General features: G+C 35.4%; 6 protein-coding genes across 10 annotated transcripts in view; 2 read left to right on the top strand and 4 right to left on the bottom strand.

The window, feature by feature from the left end:
- The window catches only part of LOC105210283 (protein lin-54 homolog), a 107811-nt gene extending 102516 nt beyond the window's left edge, over positions 1–5295 (bottom strand). The window contains exons 1-2 of one of the 2 annotated variants that reach the window (XM_054234070.1): positions 4618–5295; positions 56–1530 (exon numbers count right to left, since the gene is read on the bottom strand). In XM_054234070.1, the coding sequence (XP_054090045.1) occupies positions 56–1530; positions 4618–4639 (1497 nt within the window). In that variant the 5' untranslated portion in view covers positions 4640–5295. The remainder of the gene's footprint in view (positions 1–55; positions 1531–4617) is intronic. The other variant, XM_011181120.3, reaches the window with a different exon arrangement.
- On the bottom strand, positions 1813–3721 carry LOC105210282 (elongation factor Tu). The gene is made up of 2 exons (XM_011181119.3): positions 3565–3721; positions 1813–3500 (listed from the first exon to the last, which is right to left on the bottom strand). Exon 2 carries the CDS (start codon positions 3467–3469, stop codon positions 1997–1999), a length of 1473 nt encoding a protein of 490 aa, XP_011179421.1. The 5' UTR covers positions 3470–3500; positions 3565–3721; the 3' UTR covers positions 1813–1996.
- A 336-nt stretch (positions 5296–5631) lies between the features above and the next one.
- LOC105210284 (zinc finger and BTB domain-containing protein 41) lies at positions 5632–9054 on the bottom strand. Its single transcript, XM_011181121.3, has 6 exons — positions 8515–9054; positions 8355–8459; positions 8207–8293; positions 7598–8141; positions 7475–7522; positions 5632–7403 (listed from the first exon to the last, which is right to left on the bottom strand). Exons 1-6 carry the CDS (start codon positions 8922–8924, stop codon positions 5721–5723), a joined length of 2877 nt encoding a protein of 958 aa, XP_011179423.1. The 5' UTR covers positions 8925–9054; the 3' UTR covers positions 5632–5720.
- Positions 9055–9278: 224 nt separating this feature from the next.
- LOC105210285 (endophilin-B1) lies at positions 9279–15455 on the top strand. 4 transcript variants are annotated; one of them, XM_011181126.3, is made up of 8 exons: positions 9279–9563; positions 9867–10300; positions 10367–10430; positions 10639–10674; positions 10754–10944; positions 11279–11433; positions 11539–11597; positions 12824–15455. In XM_011181126.3, the coding sequence occupies exons 1-8, from the start codon at positions 9486–9488 to the stop codon at positions 12968–12970; spliced, it is 1164 nt and encodes a 387-aa protein (XP_011179428.1). In that variant the 5' UTR covers positions 9279–9485; the 3' UTR covers positions 12971–15455. The 4 variants fall into 4 exon arrangements, with proteins under 4 accessions (XP_011179428.1, XP_011179429.1, XP_011179425.1 ...); XM_011181127.3 differs by lacking the exon at positions 10639–10674 and having other exon boundaries at positions 9284–9563; XM_011181123.3 differs by lacking the exons at positions 11279–11433; positions 11539–11597 and adding an exon at positions 12501–12768 and having other exon boundaries at positions 9288–9563.
- Positions 15160–17806, bottom strand: LOC105210286 (protein MTO1 homolog, mitochondrial). The gene has a single exon (XM_011181128.3). The coding sequence runs from the start codon at positions 17656–17658 to the stop codon at positions 15628–15630; it is 2031 nt and encodes a 676-aa protein (XP_011179430.1). The 5' UTR covers positions 17659–17806; the 3' UTR covers positions 15160–15627.
- A 122-nt stretch (positions 17807–17928) lies between these two features.
- On the top strand, positions 17929–22002 carry LOC105210287 (guanylate kinase-associated protein mars). The gene is made up of 5 exons (XM_011181129.3): positions 17929–18685; positions 18739–19966; positions 20120–20727; positions 20793–21672; positions 21742–22002. The coding sequence occupies exons 1-5, from the start codon at positions 18074–18076 to the stop codon at positions 21828–21830; spliced, it is 3417 nt and encodes a 1138-aa protein (XP_011179431.1). The 5' UTR covers positions 17929–18073; the 3' UTR covers positions 21831–22002.
- Positions 22003–22091: the final 89 nt, after the last annotated feature.

Consider the following 22091-nt stretch of genomic DNA (forward strand, 5'->3'; position numbering starts at 1 on the left):
AAATTTTGAAATTAGTAAGTTTACACAGAAGAATATACAACTTAACCTCACTTACCACTTTCGAAGTGATCGGCGAAAATGTTACCGGCACACCGCTCTCCTTCTTGGGCGACTGCGTTAGTATCACCTTGGTAGAGCCCGTTGGACTTGGACGCACCACGGTGAACTTGGACGGCACGCCGCTGGCATTCAATATTCTGAATGTCGAAGTTGTCGTGCTTGTATTGCTTTGCGTGCCGCTCACCGCTGACGCACTACTTGCCAATGCGGTTGTTGTTGTTGCTGATGACACTACACTGCCGCTATTATCGGTGCTGCTCTTCGGCGGCAACACGCGCAAGTACTGCACTTGTTTACCCGGCAATTGTATAGTCTGCAGTTGACGTGTGTTCGTGGCGCTGGTGTTGCTTGTTGTCGCACTAGTGGCCGTACTGCTAGCTGTGGCTGACGATGTGGCGCTTGTATTGGCACCAAGTGTGATGGGCTTTGGCGACAACTTGATCAATTGCTGTTGGGAAACTAAGATTTGCTTGCCATTGGCAGATTGTACGATTATTTTGTGACCCGGGAGAACACCTTTATTGGTGTTAGTTGTATTGGTTGATGCGCTGCTATTACTAGTAGTGGCACCGCCCGTTTGTAAGCGATATGTTGCCGTGTTTGCCACTGTTGTAGTTGCAGTTGTTGTCCGGCTCATAGACGCCGCATTGGTGGTGGCCACCAAAGCTGCGGTGGTGGCTGTAGACGATTTGATGACAACCTGTCCGCCTGAAGTGGAGATGACACGTTTAGCGCCGATAGCGCCTTGCAATTGTTTCGCAATAGTTGGTGATAGTGTAAGCTTGTTCTTGATTGTTGCTTCTGTTGTGTTTGTGGCGGTGGTTGCTCCTGACGCAGTAGTTGCAATTGCCATAGTGCTTTTAGTGGGCACCAAACCACCACCAGCGGTAGTACGCATCAGTTTAAAGGCAACGGTTTTATTGCTATTCGCAGTCGCTGTAGTTGTTACGCCAGCCGTTGTATTGCTAGCTGCGGCATTTATGAGTGTTGCGCCACCAACTGCTGTGCTCGTTGCTTTCTTCTGTATATAAACTATTTGTCCATTTGGTGTCTTTATAGCTCTTTTGGCGCTAGTCGCCGGTATAGCAGCCACTACTGGCGTTGAGCTCTTAGCTAGTGTTGTTGTTGCCGTCGCTATGATTTTCGGTGAAATTTTGACCAATTGACTGCTGATTGTTACCGATTTTGGTAAAATATTTCTGCTATTCAGCACAACTGGCGCTGTTGTTGCTTTAGTGCCATTGTCCGTTGCGGATTTTGCCGTATTTGATGAATTTGTTGTTGTTGATGTAGATATGACTGGTGGTTTTTTGGGTCCCGGCGTATTTAGCGTATCATTTTTTATGGCGCTGAACTCTTCATCGATCTCTAAGGGGTCATCAACAACGCCAATTGTCTTCTTCACTGGTGAATCATCCAGTAGATCTTCAAAGCTCAATTCCGGCATTGGCGCTGTATCATTGAGGGTATCTAAGGGTTTGTTAAGAAGAAGAAGAGGGTTTAGTGGAATGAATTTTAAGGACTACTATTTTTAAATGAATAATTGAGGACTAGTATCTATAGTTAAAACTAGGAAGCCAGGATTATTCGAACTTTTTAACTGGTGGCGTTAATACGTAAGTACTCATATATATATAGCCTTATTACTAGAATTTCTAATATTTTTGGGTTATAATAAATAAAAACCAAAAATTATTCCGCTAATTTATCTTAAATAATTGTGCTGAAAATTCAGCAGAAAAACAACCATAATTCATTCAATTTATTTCGACTTTTATTCAACAATCAACTTGCATGGAATTGTAATGCTTATACTTTCATATACTAATTAATGATCAAAAGTCACAATTTTCTTTACACATTTCGTATCGCCTGCAGGTATAATAATCATATATAAAACTAAAATTAGAAAACATTTTATTTTATTTTAATTAGTTCATTTCTTGCCAGCCTCCTTCTTCTCGCGCGCCTTCTTGCCCTCCGTCAATGAGGAACGTTCATGCTCACTAAGTGGTGGCAGTACTTTGGTAACAACACCAGTACCCAGTGTTAGATTGCCGTCACGCAGTGTGAAACGTTGTCCTTGTTCCAAAACCATGGGACGAATGAGACGTAAAATCAATTTTGTGTCCTCACCAGGCATCACCATCTCTTTATCGGGTATCTGCACTTGCACGGCACAATCCCATGTACGCGAAAACATTTGCAATTGGATGAAGGACATAAATGGTTTGTGACGACCACCCTCTTCCTTTGCTAAAATATACACTTGAGCTTCGAGTTGATCTAGCGCTTTAACTGAACCGGGCTTGCACATGACCATGCCACGTTTGATATCGTCACGCTTGACACCACGTACCAGCGCACCCAATTGATCACCAGCTTGGGCTTCATCGAGAATTTGATGGAACATCTCCACACCAGTTACTGTTGATTTAATGACTTTATTGTAACCCACAAATTCACAATCCATGCCTTTTTTGACTACACCACGCTCCAGACGACCGGTAACGACTGTACCACGTCCGGGTATCGAGTAAACGTTTTCAACTGGCAACAAGAAAGGTTTATCCAATTCACGTGCTGGTGTTGGGATAAAGTTATCGATTTCTTTTAACAACTGCATAATGGCTTCAGAGCCGATTTCCGGATTGCGTCCTTCTAAAGCGCACAGCGCTGAACCCTTCACAACGGGCACATTATCACCATCATAACCCATTTCACTCATCAGCTCGCGAATTTCCATTTCGACGAGATCTACCATTTCTTGATCAGCAGCATCAACTTTGTTGATAAATACTACGATATGGTTGATGCCGATTTGCTTAGCCAACAATAAATGCTCACGGGTCTGTGGCATAGCACCATCAGTGGCAGCAACGACAAGTATAGCACCATCCATCTGCGCTGTACCAGTAATCATGTTTTTAATGTAATCAGCATGTCCAGGGCAATCGGTGTGACCGTAATGCCGTGACTCTGTCTGATATTCAACGTGCGCTACATTAATGGTGATACCGCGTGCCTTCTCCTCTGGTGCATTATCGATTTCATTGTATTTCTTGCTTTCAGCCAATTCTTTGTCTGCCAATACTGTGGTGATTGCCGCTGTCAATGTGGTCTTTCCGTGATCGACATGACCAATGGTACCAACATTACAATGTGGTTTGGTACGTTCGAATACTCTTTTCTCATTGGCATATGTACGTACATAGTGTTGGAAAGTTGGTGTGGCAGCAGCAAGTGAGGGTAAACGTTGTGGACAACGCAAAAGTGCAGCTGCTGATCCTCTGGTGCAACGTATAAAACGGCCAGTGCTCAAAGCGCGGCGGGTGGCATTGGAACGACCCACAGTGGCGAGCGCAAAACTCAAGGCAGTGGATTGACGTACGGCAACAAAAGCAGACATTGCTTAGCTGATTATACACTCAAAGTGCTAACTGTAAAAATATATTTGTTTATAACTGGGATGTTTTCGAAATAATTTAAGTGTTTTAAACTTACACAAGGTTTTTCTTTTATATTGTAAGAATTGAAATGAAGAAAAGAATTTCACGCCGCCTAATAACCCGTGTAAAAGTCAATTGCGTAAAACTAACCCTAAATCGGCCGACAAGAGGCAAATGTCAAATAAGAATTAATGCCAGCGCCATCTGTATGACATGATTGGTTAATAATGCCTAACCCAATAAGAAAAAAGCTTTAAAGTGGCTAAATAATTATAATTACAAATTATTAAATTGGCAAACATTTTTATAGGATATTAAACAAAATACTTGTTATAAAACTTTAATTGTAACGCAACATAAAAATATCTGCTATGAATGTAATAATTATATTTTCTATATATATCGAAAAAAAAAACTTTTTAATAATAGTCCCACTCCTATAACCGTTTTTGTAAAACTATTTGTTTATATGAATAAATTTGTATTGAGTTGTATTTTGCTATAAATAATTAAAATTATAATATATAATTAACAACTACAATGTTTGCAGAATAGCTACATAGCTAAAAATAAATTATCTGGCAACCCTCTTTCCAAAAATGTACCATTAATGGGAAATTCTGATTTTGGAGGCATTGTCGTCCATCTACCATATAATGACGTTAAAGAGCTCGCAAAGATTGATAACATGGCCAATATTAAATATGTACAATAAAATATATAACAATATTGGCAACCGAAAAATACTTATAATATTTCATTAGTAAAATATGCATTATACGATTGTAAATGTTGACACACATACTTTCTTAATTAGCATTGGCAATCAGAATTGCTTAAAGACCACCCCAATTTTAGCTAGTCAGCAAATCCAAAATTTCTTTAAGTAGGCTAAAAGCGAAAAGTATTTCGCCAAACCATATACTTTGGTGATGATGTGCAACCATATCACATTTACTTAACATTACTATAATAGTTATTACATATTTGATTTCAAATTCAAAATATATTTTATAATGCATGTGTCGCTCAACCAACTAGCAGCTAAATTGAAAATTCAATTTGAAAAGCGAAAATGGTAGAAGATATAATAGAACAATTTACTCACCAATATTTGTGCTTGAATCCATTTCGATAGTGTTATTTTTGTTGTTTAATATTTAAACTTTTCACAATTTGATTTCAAAATTCAGTTTTTAGCAAGTTTAATGAAGTTTTGGCAACAACATAGTACTTTCATATGTGGCTTTTATTACTTAGATGAATGGAACACGAGCAAGTCACTATACCCGTGGCCAACGGTTGGCCCAAACGCCACACAATACGGTCACTATAATTATCATCAACTCGTAGTGAATTCAGTGATAATAAATAATTTACGTAGTTTTTAATTCATCACTTTACACTTGAAAACAGTTCGTAGTAAATGAAATACAAACGCAAGGGCATGAGTATGAACGTATATTCTAAAAGTTTGTCCGAAAAAACAAAAACGCACCAAATACACAAAAACGCGCGATCGCTTATCACACAACTAATATTTTTGTAAATACGTTACACTTAACGTGAACTCCTTTTGTGCATTATAACTAGGCCCTGCAAATGTGTACTTTTACGAAATTCGAAAGTGTTTTTGAATAAAATTTCAAATGATTTTAACACTTCTTATGTTCACTATTGCATTGAACTGGGATTTTTGCACTTTTCCTTCTATTATTACACTCGTTTACTACACGCTTTGCGTTGACATTCGTCATTCACCCGTTCAGAAGGCCTTTTTCATTGGGTAGATGACAGTGCTGCCGCTTTTTATTTGACATTACTCGTGTAAATGACGTTACGGTTGGTTGCACTGTTGAGTTGCCATTTTTGTCGGTACAGTGTTGTATCATACCGTTTTTGCATATTTAAATATGATTTTGAATAATACTATGTATGTATATATAGTTGGAAAAACGAACCGGAAAAGAACCGAATTTATAGCTGCAAGTAGATATTTCTCTGCAAATGTCAAACTATTACTTTAATAATAAATAATTAAACACTAGTCTAGGTACAATGTTTATCCGGCATTATTGAATATAACCAATGTCTTATTAAAACAAAATATTGCGAGAGATTAACACAAATAGACTTTTCTCTTTTCTTAAATTATTCTTATTTACACATACATTTACATAAAGCATTAGAAAATCTAGTTTACACATAAAATTATTTATAAGAAAAATTTAAAGGTGAACTGTTGTTTAATATAAACTCAAAATCTGTAAGAGAGTTTTCCATTTTGATAGATGTTGCTGGATTACTTTCTTGAGCAGCTTCATGTTGGTTGGCAGTGTCGGCAACTAAACCCTTATTTGTACATATTTCTTTAAAAATATGTGCAAAGGACGATTTTGGTGTTATATCCATGAACTCTTTATTATCATTTTCAACAGCCGTTGTGCTTTCATCACATTTACTTATTCTGCTATTTTGACTTATTGGACTGCTAGGTTTCAGGTCTGGATTATCGATAATTGCGCTAACAGCGACTGCTGCTTCTTCATTAGGATCAGCTAGCATAGATTTAGCAGGGTTCACATGTCTTTTTCTAGGTTTATTAAATAATTTTTGGTTTCCTGTTGGTCGTCTGGTATAACCAGGTACTGTAGAGCCATGTACCTTTTTATAATGCGAGTACAAAGATTCGTATTGATTGAAACATTTATCACATTTATCGCATTTCAGCAAGCGCTTTTTCGTAACAGGATCCACAAAGGATGTATACTTTCGGCATTTCAAACGTGGTCTACTCGCTACACTTTCACCATTTGCGTTAACTCTTGTCAGTTCTTCAATTGTACCAATTAATGGCCGATGCTGAGTGCGTAAATGTTTAAAAAATATACAATTTTTCCCATAAACGCGATTGCAAATTTTACAATATCCATAACCCATATGCAGATACTTCACATGATCCATTAAATAGGTTTGTCGTGTGAAAAGTTTGCCACATGTTTCACAAACATAGTCATAACTACGTTTATGCGTAGTCATATGCTTTTTTAAATGGTGCGAAAAGTGAAAACGTTTCGGACAATGTTCACATTGAAAAGTGGGCTCACGATGACGTTTCTTGTGCGCATTTAGCAAGCCAATAGCAGTACAACGATAATCACATTCATCACATTCATGACATTTTTCTTTTACACGTACTTGATGCCGGCGTTTATGGTAATTCAACAGGCCTGCCGTTTTAGACCGAAATCCACATATATCACATGTAAAATGACAATTGCCCTTCGTATGGAGTTCCAAATGTTTGAGAAACTCATGTGGATCTTTAAACTTTTTGCCACACTCAGCGCAAATTGCCTCTGACTGGGTAGATAGAGCATTTTTCGCCTCCGTCTCCTTTTCCGCGTGCTTTTGCAAATGTGCACGCAATTTATGTATGTAATCGAAACGCTTATCACACTTATTGCAGGAATATGGCAGTTGACCAATGTTGTGCTTACGATATTTATGAATTTGCAACCCTATTGCATCGAAGCAGTAACGTCTACATATATCACAGTACATCCTTGGTGGTTTCCTAGTGTCATCGCAAAGCATATATTCAGCACATTTCGTATAGTAGTCGATGTATTTCTTTGTGAATTCCACATTCGAACGGCCTTCTTTTGCTTGGGTCATAGCAACAAACCAAGCTTTAATGTTTTCTAAATTTTTACGTAGAAAACCTTTTTTTAAATTAAGTGTCCACTTTTCATTCATTATTGTCATCAAATCTAGCAGATCGGTGTTATATCTTTCGATATGTAAATTGGTGTCTTGCCATAAACTAGGAAATCCTTTTAAATGGTCCAAGAAATCAAAGACAATAGCATGGGAGGTATTTTCGAAGCTTATCTGTAACATTCCAAAACGAATATGTACATTTAGGAAAAGAAAACGAGGTTACGCATTTTATTTATTGTTACCTGATCTATTGCTTTTCCATCGATTGTAGATTTCTCAAGTATTTTTTTCTATGTTTGAATGTGTTAATATATATAAAAAATTATTAAATAAATATTTATTAGTTAGTAAAATTATTCACTTACTTTTTTTCTGCTTCGACAGTAACAGTGTTCTAAGCAGACTTCATAATTTTCTGCTGACATATAAATTGGTTCGCCATCAGAAGAACTGTCCCAATCATTACCAACATCAAAGTCTTCTGGTAATAGTTCTTTCACCTCAGTTTCATCTTTTATGGACTGACTTAACTGATCTTTATCGATTAAATTAACATACAGTTTTTTTGATGTGGTTTTCTTCTCATCGTCTTCATCATCGTCAGTTGTAATTGGATCATTGAAAATATTGTCATCATTGAAAATATTGTCTTCATCATTGAAAATATTATTGTCATCATTGAAAATATTATTTTCATCATTGAAAGTCTGCTCGTCGGTTACAGATTTGGCATCATTTTCGACATAAACCTTTTCCAAGTCACTATGAGTATCGATAACATGATCCGAAAATTCAGACCAAAATGATATAGGAAATTCTGCATCGCAATAAAAACAACGAAGATTAAAATATTTGTCTTCGCCAGTTTTTGAAACATTTACGAAACCACAATTAATGCGATCTTCGGCGCTATGAAAATTGAGAAAAAAATATAAAGATTTTATTATCAATAATTATGAACCATTTCGACTTACGGTTCCTCCGTTTGTATACCATTTGTTGTAAATTCTATGTCTGCTTGTGTGCCAACACTGTTGGTTCTTGGTTTCTCTAATACATATCTAAGAATATAATATGCTGTAGTAGGCAAAGTGTTTACTAGAAAATAATGTTAACTATTACTCAAGTGCTTCTTCCTCAAACTCTAATACTTCATCGTCAGAATCATCCTCTGGTGTAACAGTCGTTTTCGCCAATTGCTCTTCATCAAATACAGCTTCATTTATGCTGAGATAAAAATCATAAATATTACTTCAAGCAGAAATAATATAAGCGTACTCACAATTCAATATACTGTACAAGTGGTGATCCTTTCGTTTCGTTTTGAAGTGCTTGGTTTAACTGCATAGCTGTTTGAAGCGTTTGGCGATGCTGAAGCTGTCTTTTTCTTTTATAGTTTTCTTTTATTTCTTGTATTTTTCTTTTTTGCGCAACGCTCAGTGGTGGAAATAACAGTTTTGTTGGCTTCTGTGTGGGTACCTCTAACGGCTTCACAGTTGCTGAAGGAACTAATGAATCGGTTAATTTTAAAGTCTTCATATCAATATCCAAAGGAGCTGATTTGTATTTGCCATTTGGAGGTTTAATAATTGTATGCACCACTTTTGTTTTAGAAAAGGATGTGGGATCAATTATAATTACACCTGAAGCATCCACATCCTTTTCCGACTTATCGTTGGAAGACGTTTCCATGTGTCTTTAAATTTATAGTAATACACAATAGCAAGTTATAACAAATTGCTAAGAGGAAGAAATACTACAAACTTAATACAAAATATGTTGTATGAAAAATAAGCCGCCAGAAATTACAATTACGATCAGCTGTGCGGCAGAGATAAAACAAACAATTAAAGTCGATACATTATCGTATGTTAATCGAAATAAAACACAGTAAATGTTATAAAATTATCAAAAACGGCTTTTTAATAATAAAATAGCATAAATCATATAAAAAGCTTTTATACATAAATATACAATGCGAATTTTGAGAGGTATCAATGAAAACGTTAACAAAAATTTACATAGTCTCTATGAAAAAAATTTTTTAATTGCAACCCTGTGTTTTCATTTATTTCCTTCAGCATATCATCAAAATTTTATTTTCTTATTGGACTCTATTGGATATCTTAAGCTAAGCTAAAAAATCTCAATTCAATAGAACGGATATAGCAAAAATACAGCAAATATACAAAAATCATTATAAAAACAGTGTACTAACGTTCTCAAACAACAGAAAGACGATATAGTGCAAAAATGAATATAAATTTACCAAATTTCAATGTGAAAAATTTGGTGAAGGAGGCGGGGAGTACTCTGTCCAGAGTGGTGCAGGTAATATGTCTAAATATGCGTGCAATCTTAAGTGTACTGTTATGTCAGTGGGTGGTGGGCGCAAACCAAAGCTTTGTTATGACACCGTTCGAATAGACCCATTGTTAAAGATGAATGCTCACTTGATTAATTGAAAAAAAAAAAACAATACAAAAGATTGTGAGATTTGGCAGTTTGAACCGTCGAGATGCACTTCCATTGAGGACATTGTTTTTTTATATTTCCAATAATTTTTTGTCTACCAGTACACCCCACATCGATTGTTTACAATATGTATAAACGAGTGTATATATTTATTACTAGCTAACGGAGGAAAAACTCGGCACTACAGAGCGCACCGAATACGATAATGAGTTCCAGAATCTCGCTGAACGTGCCGATATAACCAAGTCATGGACAGAGAAGATAGTACGCGATACCGAAACAGTATTGATACCGAATCCACAAAATCGCATAGAAGATTTTATTTTTGAGAAAATCGAAAAAACTAAACCACAACGACTGAGCAACTTAGAGCACTTGGCTTTGGATATGATAGAGGCTGGTGGTGATTTCGGACAAGACTTACCATATGGGCAAGCGTTAATAAAAGTTGGTCAAGCCGAACAGAAACTAGGACAATGCGAACGTGATTTTATTGCATCTTCCGGTATATGTTTTACACAACCGTTGCGGAAATTCTTAGAGGGTGAAATGAAAACCATTACGAAGGAACGAGGCATATTAGAAACTAAACGGTGAGTTTAATGATAGCTCTTTAATATATAATTGTTGTTGATTGAACGCAATTCAACTAATTATAGGCTTGACTTGGATGCTTGCAAAAATCGTGTGAAGAAAGCTAGAAGCATGTTGGGACAACAGGCGGTAAGTACGGTATTTGAATAGAACAAAACAAAAATACAGCAAAGAAATGAATTAGCGTTATAAGAGTTAATTACAATGTAGTTGATTATCGTTTGAGTGCATTTAAAAAAGTTAACGCCTAATGTAATATTTAAGCGTTATATTTAAAAAAAAAAAGTTGCTAATAAACTATAAATATATGCACGCTGCTTTTGTTTGGAATTGTTAGAAAGATGGTGTCTCTCCGGAGGCAGTGCTTGAACAGGTATTTAAAGATAAATGTCTATATTATTTTATTATTTATATTTATTCATTAACTAAAATTACAATATTACTCCACACAGGCTGAACGAGATTTGCGTGTCGCCCAAGCGGAATTCGATCGTCAATCAGAGATTACCAAGGTATTGCTTGAGGGCATCAGCACATCACAGGCATCGCATTTGAGACATTTACATGCGTTCGTTGAAACACAGGTGCGTCATTACAAGCACTGCATGGATGCAATGAACAATTTGCAACGCGATTTGGCCAAGTAAGTGCAATTAATGTGTAATTTTATATAAAAAATACTAAAAATAAAAATTAGGTTAAGTCTGAACTACATTGAATTGTTGCAACTAATTTTAAGCTTTGACGTTTTTTTTTTAAACTAAAACATGAAAGTATTTTGCGCACCTTAGTTTTGAGTAGCACTTTATAAGCACGCCTAATTTTAATGCCAGCATAAATATATTGAATTCTCATAAGGACTTATGTATGTACGAGTATATTATTTATTTTACATTAAATACTATTTAATAAGTCAAATGTCACTTTGACATACATAAATATTGTTATAAATAAGTGAAACATCAATTGGTTTGCAGACTACGTCCCGCAAAGCCACGACTACGCATTAACAGTGAAGATGTGGATGGGCCTCCCAATCCCGTAATGCATACAAATATCCATTCAACGCTTAACAGTAACGTAACGCATGAACTTAACGAATTCGTTGACAATGATGATGATTTAAATAATTTTCACACAGTCGATATCAATAAGGATAATAATGTTAATACTAATGAAAGTGAACAAAACACTAATAGCATTACTAAAAGTGCAATTAATGCCACAAATCCATTTGCAACAACACAAATTTTAGAACAATACGATATTGAATTTGATACCAGTGCTATAACATCAGTTTAGAGACAAAGTTATAGTGAAAGTATGTACATAAAAAATACATACATATATACACAGTCAGGTTGTGCTTTTCATTATAAGCAATATTATGAAATTGCATAAAGCGCGAATATTGTGCAGCTTGTTAAAGTTTAATAATTCAATGAAGAATATTTTATAATATTAAAGTGTTGTTTAAAAATTAAAATTATGCACATTTTAATCAAAATATAAAAAAAATTATTATATTAACTATTTGCTAAATATTTCTAATAAGAACTGTTGCTGTTGTTGTTGTTTTGCCATGCACTATTAATAATACAAATTTACAACGAATATAAAATAATCTTAAATAGTATATAAAAATACTTTTTTAATTCTTTATAATAGCACGCGCTCTTAATATTAAAGTTTATAAAAAATAAGAATAAAAAAAGACGAAAGAAGAAAGAAAGGTTTCAAATACAAAAGTTGAAATTGTAATTAATTGCCAGATAAATAAATATAATTTAAAATCAGATAAACTGCAAAGTTATATGAATTTTACTTTTAAAGCACGCGTTTCAAGATTAAATAATTATTATAAGTGAGAAAAATTATTTCGAAATGTGTATTAAATGTAAAATTGTACTCAAAAAGTTTTGCAAAACAGTCAATTCGAATTATTTATTGCTTAACATTATTTATGTAGCAAAAGGTGCGAAATTAGTATAGCCAGTGTAAGCTAGTATTCGTATATTTTCATATATGTATTACTAATCCTACTGCAAATGAATATGTTTAACTTATAATTGGTGCGTAGTAAATATAGACACTAGACAAAGTATTTGCCTACAAATACTTTAGTGTTAACTATAGTTTTATTTCGCAAAGTCCACGTAATGTCGCTGTGCTCATTATATCATCTATTATTTTGCTTAGTTTGGGAGGTCCCACGCCATATGTACCGATCGATGTATACAACGATAATGATGGCAGTGCCGCTGGTGGCATTGGACTCAATGCTGGTGTTGGTGTTGGCAACGCGGGCGTTGGTGCTGCCGCTGGCGCTGGTGTAAGTGCTGGTAGTGGTGCTAGAAGACGCAATCCCGGCGATCCGACGCTGAATGCTGAACAAATGCGACGCGCACGTGTACTATGCGCTTACGATGCAAAAGATCATACTGAATTGAATTTAAATGCAAATGAGGTAGGCATGGCAGTATTTATTTTTGTTATATGTATTTATTTATAAATTTTTTTAGGTGATTTTCGTAACTGAATGTTCACCGGTAAACCCGGATTACATGTATGGCAAGCAGGGCTTGTTGAAAGGGCTAGTGCCACGCGCATTTCTCGAAATGCTCGACGACGAAGAGAATGACACGTATGCTGGCACGAATGCTTATTGAAGGAACGTCTAATAAAAGCATTTCAAGTGCAAAATTCCACAAATGCAAAGCCAAAAAAAAAAAAATGCACCAGCACACGTTCCATAAGCAAAAACAAAACAAAAAAAAGCAATGTTAAGATAAATCCACAAATACTCATACAATTTATTTAATTTATACATATTTATTTAACGTTGCGCCAAAATGATGCAAGCAAAGTTATAACAACGTAAACGGTATATAATTAGCAATGTTAAATTGAACTAGAAATTGCAGTACAATAATAAAAATAATAATATAAAACATAAATAATAAATAAACTAAATAACACGCCAACAAAGAGTAAGCGAAAATATTTAATGCCAACAACAAGTAAGAAAAAATATTTAATGCGTGTTTGAAATGTGCAAAATTGTAAGCTGCGCGCGAGACATGTTGTAGTGGCATTGCTTAGCGACTATTAACAAGCATTGTTGTAGTGTTGTAGGTTTGCTAAACAATAAACAAAGTATAAAGCAGTGGTACATAATAATACAGACGTATAGTAACTACAAAACGCATGATAATCACAATTAGCGTATATTCATATAAACATACAAAATGCATATTAAATACAAAGCGTGTAATTCATATTTTTAATTTTTAAATAATTCTGCGCATTTTGGTACTGCATATGTATGTAGATATAAAAAAATATGATTTTTTTTAATATGCTTTTTTAGTTATAAGTTTAATTGTAGGGTTTTTAATTTAATTAATATTTATTTTTCTTTATGTGTCTTCCAGCAGCAGTAAACAGTATTTTTTGTTTAATTGATTTTAAAGAATCTCAACACATTCCTAAGTGTAATTGCAGCATACACATTTTAGCGAAAAAAAAACATTAAAAGACAAGATGAAAGACAAACAAAATAATCGTAACGTAGAACCGGGTGAATTGTGAATTGCATTGAATTAATAAAAATATATTCTTAATAATTTAACAACGCAATGTAATTTTTCCTTTATTTTACAATTGTTTGTGTAATGAAAATTTTATTTTTTGTTTTTTTCAATATTTTTTTTTTTATAATATATTTATGAAAAAACTTCAAGTCGTGCTAATTTTTGTCTAAATTTTGTAGGTTTTGTGACAATAGCAAATTTTATGTTGAAAAAAAATCCAAAACAAAATAATATTTGCCTATTTTAGTACTTAAAGCAGCTGACCTAAGCCTAACGTCAATTGAAATACAGTTAAATAAGTACATATAAGAAAATAGTTAAAGTCAAGCTAAATAATTTAAATGCATGTACACTTGCATATCACTTGCAATAAAAATTATGCTAGATTATTTAAGGTGCAATTAATGTGTGTCAATTAGACAATATGCAGTATTTTTTTTTCGTTGCTCCGTTATAATAGTAAATATAATAATAATAAAAAATAATAAATTTTAAAATAATAATAATAAATACAAAAGTTTAAACAAATTAAAGCAAAAAGACAGCTCAATATATTATATTTAAACGTACATATGTATGCATATAATAATAAAAAATAACAATATTATAAAATTTCCAAGTTATTTGTGCAATTTTGTCCAATCCAGTGCAATAAAAATTTAAAATATTTCAAATTTAAAATTCCACAGTACTTATAAAATTTGTTGCATTTGCTTAAAAATAAAGAAACTACATAATTTCTATATTGTTACGGCTTAAATAATTAACTAAAAAAAAACAATAAAAAAAATTTTATATAACAAAATTAAAAATCCAACAATTACAACGAAACATAATGCATAGGTTTCCACAAAACTAAAAAAAAATATTGTTCTTTTCGCTTTAAATATATTAATACTTTGAGGTTATGTCATTAACTTCGTAACATAAGTTATGAGAAATATTAAAATATATATATATTTGAGTTCAACTACTAAAAATTAAAAAAAAAATATTAATGAATACTTGAATACATGAATTTCAAAAATAAATGATTAAAGCAGAAAAACGTATAAAGAAGTAAATAACAACAACAAATATCTGTATGTACACCAAGTGTTAAATGTATTAACATGGAAAACGTATGTGAGTGCCTCGTGCATGTGGCAATAATTTATTTTTAGCGATTTGTTATTTAGTAGTTATTTGTTTATGTACAATAGTAGTGAGCAAAAAAAAAAAAAACCAAACAAAATAGCAAACGTAAACGTGTATAATTTTAAGAAAGACATACATATATACATACATACATAGACTCACATAGTAAAATAGTGCTTGAACAAAAAAGTAACTTCCTTTGTGTAATTAAATAACTTTTTGTCTAATATAACTGTATTATTATTGACTATTAGTAACGATTTAGTTATTTCAAGCAGCTATGTATGCCACGATTTGTAAGCACTATGCTTTGCGAAATATGCAAGTGAATTTCTATAAACAACTTACTGCATTCCGATATTATTATTAAAACCATAAATGTATTGCAAATAATAAAGCAAATATATAAACAAATAAAACGAGACATTGTTGTTGTGTTATTAAAAATAATTATATTTTACAAATCAACTATAAGAACAAATTATATTTGTTATATTTATTTCTAATGCGTTCGACGACATAATTTCTTTGAAGTTTCATTAAACCTAACTAGATTATGCTAAATGAGCATTTATTTATACATATAACACTCGTTTTTACGCATCCATTATTGGCGACGCACCGTGTCCACGTTTGACATACTTCAGCAGGCGCACAATGGTGGCCGGTGTCACACCCTGTATGCGACTCGCCGCTGCTATAGTCTGTGGCTGTATTAAGGCTAACTTTTGTCGCTCCTCATTCGAGAGACTCAACGTTTTGGCAAAGTAGTCGATATCAGTTGGTATCGCTAGTCCCTCCTCGCGCCGCACATCGTCTACATCACGCTGCTGTTCGGTCACGAAATATGCATACAACGCTTCGATCTTTACGCGTTCGCATATCACGCGCTCGTCACGTAACCAACCCAAAACTTCTGGTTGCAATTCTATCAAGTGCGTCAGTGTTATATTATCTGCCGGTATGCCAAGCATATCGAATGCGCTTTTTTCCACTGATGCTTTGGCTTCGCGTAAGCCAAGCTTACGTCGCCAATAATTGGAATGTTGCTGCAGTGATTTTAGTTGTTCAATGGCAAGATAGAGTTTTTGTGCTGTTTCCTTGAAATGTTTGTAACGTTTTTCGCTGACAACACCAATGTTGTAGCCTTTTTCGGTTAGACGTATATCCGCATTATCTGGACGTAGTGATAGACGAAACTCTGCGCGACTAGTAAACATGCGATATGGCTCATTGGTGCCCAAAGTGGTTAGATCATCGATGAGTACGCCAATATAACCTTCAGTTCGACTAATTTTTAGTTGCGCCAGTTTATTGTCTTCACTTTTAGCGTTGTGTGAATTTTTTGCTTTGCCAGCCGCATTTGCACCGGCAATTATACCTTGCGCTGCTGCCTCTTCATAACCCGTCGTGCCGTTTATTTGTCCGGCAAAGAAAAGGTTTTCCACTCGTTTTGTTTCTAGTGTAGGCGAAAGTTCACGTGGATCAATGAAATCATATTCCACTCCATAACCAGGTTGCACCACCTTAGCTTTTTCCAAGCCGTCGATGCTATGCACCAATTCCACTTGTTGTTCGTATGGCAAAGTACACGACAGTCCTTGTGGGTAGATTAGTTCACTTTCGAAACCCTCTGGTTCCAACCAGATTTGATGTTCCTTTTCACCAAACCGTAATACTTTTGACTCAATGGACGGACAGTATCGAGGACCAGTGATCTCTTCAGTCACATGCCGATTTACGTGCAAGTTTTGTCGCACAATGTCATTAACACGCAATGTTGTATGCGTTAGATAGCAAGGCAGTTGTTTGTCTGCTTCAATCCAAACTCTATCGTTCAGAAATGAGAAAGGCACTGGCGGATTGTCACCCGTATGTCGCGTTATGCGTTCATAATCAATGCTATCTTTAGCAATGCGTGGCGGCGTTCCCGTTTTTAAACGTCCCATACGAAATCCTATTGTCTCCAGTGATTGACCCAATGCCATTGCCGGTTCATCTCCTATTCTGCCTGCAGGTCGCACTTCAAGTCCTATATTGATGTTTGCGCGTAAAAATGTACCCGTTGTCAAAATGACTGTGTGACTATATACAATTTCCCCACTTTGCAATATTACACCTTTGCAAGATTGTGTTTTTCCATCCCCAACTGCGTCGATAAATAAATCATCCACAGCTGCGCTACGTATTTCCAAGTTTGCCATATTGAATAGTTCGCTTTGCACAGCTTTCTTATATAGTTGACGATCGATTTGTGCGCGCGGTCCCCATACAGCAGGTCCACGTCTCCGATTTAAAACTTTATATTGCACTCCAGAAACATCACAACAACGTGCGCACAAACCATCCAATGCGTCGACTTCACGCATTAAATGTCCCTTGCCGATTCCACCAAATGATGGATTACATGACATTTCACCAATTGTCTCTATTTTGTGTGTTAATAACAACGTTCGTGCATTCATTCTTGCCGCCGCCGCACATGCTTCTGTACCGGCATGGCCACCTCCAATCACTATGCAATCGTAAACAATTCCTGTGTCCTGTAGTGATGTCAAAGTTGAGTTCCTTCGGTGCCGCAACAATAACCTATTTAGTCCCGTTGTTATTTTTAAACTTCGTAACATTTTTAATTCTTAAACTTAGTCTTAATATATATTATTTAATATAATTAACAATTAATTTAGCTAGTCCAATGTGTTATGACGGCAAATCAGCTGATTGTTGTTTGTTTCCATGGTAATGTGGGGACACATCTGGCAACAAAATTTCTAATACTTTATATAACCCCTTTCCTGACATCTCCTAGAAATATGTCCCAGCGGTTACAACTGGAAAACTACGATTATTAAAATAACTTAACATCTGGCAACGCTAAAAATTTCCAGTTTGGGAAATTTCAGTTTAATATGAGCGAAAATTTCAAAGCGTTTGAAAATTTTGTCCTGTTGGTGTTTATCCATCAAGTTATTTTTATAAAGTGATAAAGTGTTTGGTAATCTGTGTACATTTTAATAAAAAGTTAAATAGAAAACGTTGAACATGGATCGTTATCGTAGTCTATATAAAGAAAATTCCGCCATGCTGAGTCCGGCGCAACACAATCGGACAAATCGAGAACTGCATAATGCAAATCGCGCCAAAAAACGTAGGCAAATTTTTGAAAGTGGACGGAATTTCGATGTGAGCCCGACGCCCAAAAAATCGTTTGAATGCGAAAACCGAGTAGATATTAAGCAAAATAAAATATCCTTTGAAAATAAAGAAAATCTAGATATGGTTGACCAAATCTCAACTGCCGTGAAATGCAATGAGACAAAAGGTATTGATCAGACAGAGATCAATAAGTCACGTATAGCGTTGGTAGCGTCGGGTAAAACACAAACTGAGAAGTCTACGCGACAAGAAACATATTTGTTGAAATTCATACAATGGAAAGAAGCGCACAAACAAAAAGAGCAGAAGAGACTTGAACCAAAAAAACGACCTTTTATACCCTGCGGCGGAGCTGGCGGCAGTGCATTTAGTGATGGAGGCAGACCGGTTACAGCACTCGCAAATAAAGTGAAAAGCAAAGAAATTGCAACATTTGTACCAAAAGATCATAAAACATTTAAACCACCTATGGGTCTAAAAAATCCAGTTTCTAAAATGGTAATTTTTTATCTTTAAATATTATTTATAAATTATAATTATTTTTATTATAGACTCCAGCTGCTAAAAGAATCTTTGAAAATGATAGAAAGTCATTTTACACTGCTGTGCCAACACCACCAAGAAATAAGCTGGATAATGCTACAAAGGCAGATGTCAAAAAGCCATCAACAATTATTAAAACCCCGGCTATTTCTACTTTGGGGAAAATGAATCCGAGTGCAACGCCAGCTACAACGTCACTGAAAGCAATAAAAAATGCTACAATTACCAAGTCAACGAATACAAAAACTGCGAAAATACCACAGACTGTAGCTAAACCTACAGCAATAATCGCGCCTAACAAAAAGTGTCTTACATATCCAAGCAATATAGCAACTCAAGCATCTGCTGCACAAAAACCCGCTTCGAATGCAAATCAAAAGTTGCATACAAACGAAGATTTTAAGAAGAACGCTGTTGCCAAAACCAACAATGGTGACACTGTTAAGAAGCCTTTTATAAATCGTATAAATAATGCAATAAAATTTGCACGTCCGCAGCCGGTAAAAGTTTCTGGTACATTACCCAGGAAACCACTGACAAATCCTCGAGCAACAGCAACAAACGCAAAAATGCCTAAAGTCGGTACAACAGTTGGAAATACGGGGGCTATAGGAAAAGCACATCTGCTTCAAAGCAAACGGATTATGACCGAATCAAACGAACGACCAAATATACAACGCAATGCGAAATTGGCAACTAATTTCAAAGCAAAAAAGACTCAGGTTTCAACATTGAACCGTCCAACAGCCCCTAACAAAATTACCATCAAAGGTAAAACATTACTGGGTGGTATACGTACTTGTACCACGGACACGGCATTCGCTATTGCGGAAACGCCAACCGATTTGTTAAATATCAATCCATTTCAGCCATTTGTTACATCGACGCGTGTCAAATCGCTGTCACCACATAGTGCCAATGCGCCCAATATAAGTCCTGTTAACTCCGAAACGGCTGTTCATAATAATAAAAAAGAAACCGAGTCTAATCATATCCGAGTCCATAGTTCAACTTTAGCCAAACGTGCGCTGCTACAGAATACAGCTAAACAATTGCCACAAAATCAAATACAAAAGAACAAATTTAATTTTGTACGATATTCGGTTGGGGTGTCAGATCTTGAAAGTGATTCAGACACAGGCGATGTAGAAAAGGAAGAAAATGATGTTTTATCCAGCAATCAAAGACTGCAAACTACTGTTTTGGAAGCACAATCAAAAGACTCAAACGATGAAGGTATGCACATAACAAAATAAATATAACAAAATGTATTATGATAAGCTGGAGTATTTTTAATTTTAATTTGTTTTATTGCTAAGTCGGAGTATTTTTAATTTTTATTTGTTTTATTGACTTGAAATTCCCATACATTTATTTGTATTATGACAGGCCATATGACATTGGTTCCGGAAAATGGAATAAATTGCGAATCGGCTGAACCGAAAACTCCACCTATCGCAGAAACGGAACGCCCGTTAAACTATATCAGCTCATTTGTTTCTGTCTCGCGTGGTAAAGTTAGTGCGCGTAAGGAACGTGAAAAACGCGACAGTATTTACCTTCCAAGTACAGAAGACACTTTGTTATCTACGACATTGACAAAGACCGAAGAAACCAATAAACCAGAAACGCCGGGCAAATCATCAGCAGTCACACCAGTTAGTATTGAGGCCCGACGTATACTTGAGGCGGTGCGTTATTTCCGGTTACAGCTGCAAAACGAAATCGAACGCTTACATGCTTCATGCGACCAATGGGAGGAATACAAACTCCAAAATTTACAGCTTTTACAAAAGACCGGTGGCGAAGACATGATCAACGTTACCATTGGACAGACAAAACTGCTAACAAGCAAAAAGTTTCAACAATTCAGAGGGCTAATTGATCGTTGTGAAAGTGGTGCGAGGGGTACCGCAGCTGCTGATGATGGTAGCGAAGATACTAAGCTGATTACCGATGTTGATTTGGAAGGCTTTTGGTCTATGTTAAATTTGCAGGTGACACATCAAGCAGTAAAAATATATTCTTTAAATTTTACCAAACATTAAATTTATACACGTAGGTGGACAATGTGGAGAAGCGTTTCGAAAATTTGGCACGTTGGAAGGCAAATAATTGGTGCGATCCGGACGATGTGGAAGAAATCAAACAGGACAAGACAAAAGCCAAGCCGAAATTGAACAAAGTGAAAAAGGCAAAGGCCCCGGTAAAAACAGCAAAAGCCAGTAGTGGTTTACAGGCAATGTTGCGGAAAATGCACGCAGAGATGCGTAAAAACAAAGAAACTGCCGTTGCACCAGTCGGAGACAAAGATGGTGTCACAATGGTGTTAACACCAACGCGTCAACGTCAACGTCGCTCTCAAAGTGGCACGCCGAAAATGGGTTCGGCTAGTGAGCGCAATAGTACACCGCGTCGCGTTTCAGTAGTCGTACGCGATCGTAAATCTTTATCAGCTGCTGCAACAGTTATTAGTTTGCCAGCGAATAGTGAAGTAATTGCTGCTGCAGCTGCGCACCGACGTCTTTCACGCATCGCGGCAGAATCACCAAAAACTATTAAGGCATGTGGCAATGAATTGCGCCGCAGTATTAATAGCATGGAAAGAGCGTTTGCTGGCAGCAGTGATTTATTGCGTAACGCTCTTACCGGGAATACATATAAATCTCGTCGTAGTGGTACCCCAAATTTCATCGAATTACCACTCGATGCGGATGTTGTGAGCAAAAAGTCGAAGGTGCCTACACCCACGCAAACACCACCACCTGAACCAGCTGTGCATGTTGGTCGAAAATCTATCCTTAAGACACCTGGCACGGCTAAGGGTAAACCGAAGAGTGTACTCTTTAGTGAGAAATTACGTGTTAAAAAATTCAAATTTACAACAGAAGAGGATGATTCTAGCGAAGATGAAGAACATCGTATGCAAACTAGCACAGAAGGTAAATAACGCAAATTAATGATAACCTTTATTTGATATCAATTAATTATCTGCCCAAATTTCATTTCAGAGCCGCTAGACGATCAACGCACTTATTCCTTACGTACGCGTAAAGTTGTTCTACGTCCATCAAGTGAATTTGAAATCCCCAAAGCTTAAAATTTTTATAATTTACTTTTCATTTGGTATTAGATTGTTAGTTATAGAACTGTTTCAAGTACATTTGTTTACTTTTGTAGCGCATAATATGTCAATTTTTATATATATTTGAATTATTTAAATAAATACGAATAAACATTCCGTTTCTATTCACTTGTTATAATACGAAAAATCTGAATTTTTTATTGAATTCTCTTAGAATGGCATATATTTTGCAGGGTACTCAACAAACTTAAAATAATAAATTAATTTAATTTAAAA

The sequence above is a fragment of the Zeugodacus cucurbitae genome, chromosome 6, assembly GCF_028554725.1.
Source record: "Zeugodacus cucurbitae isolate PBARC_wt_2022May chromosome 6, idZeuCucr1.2, whole genome shotgun sequence".
NCBI lineage: Eukaryota > Metazoa > Arthropoda > Insecta > Diptera > Tephritidae > Zeugodacus > Zeugodacus cucurbitae.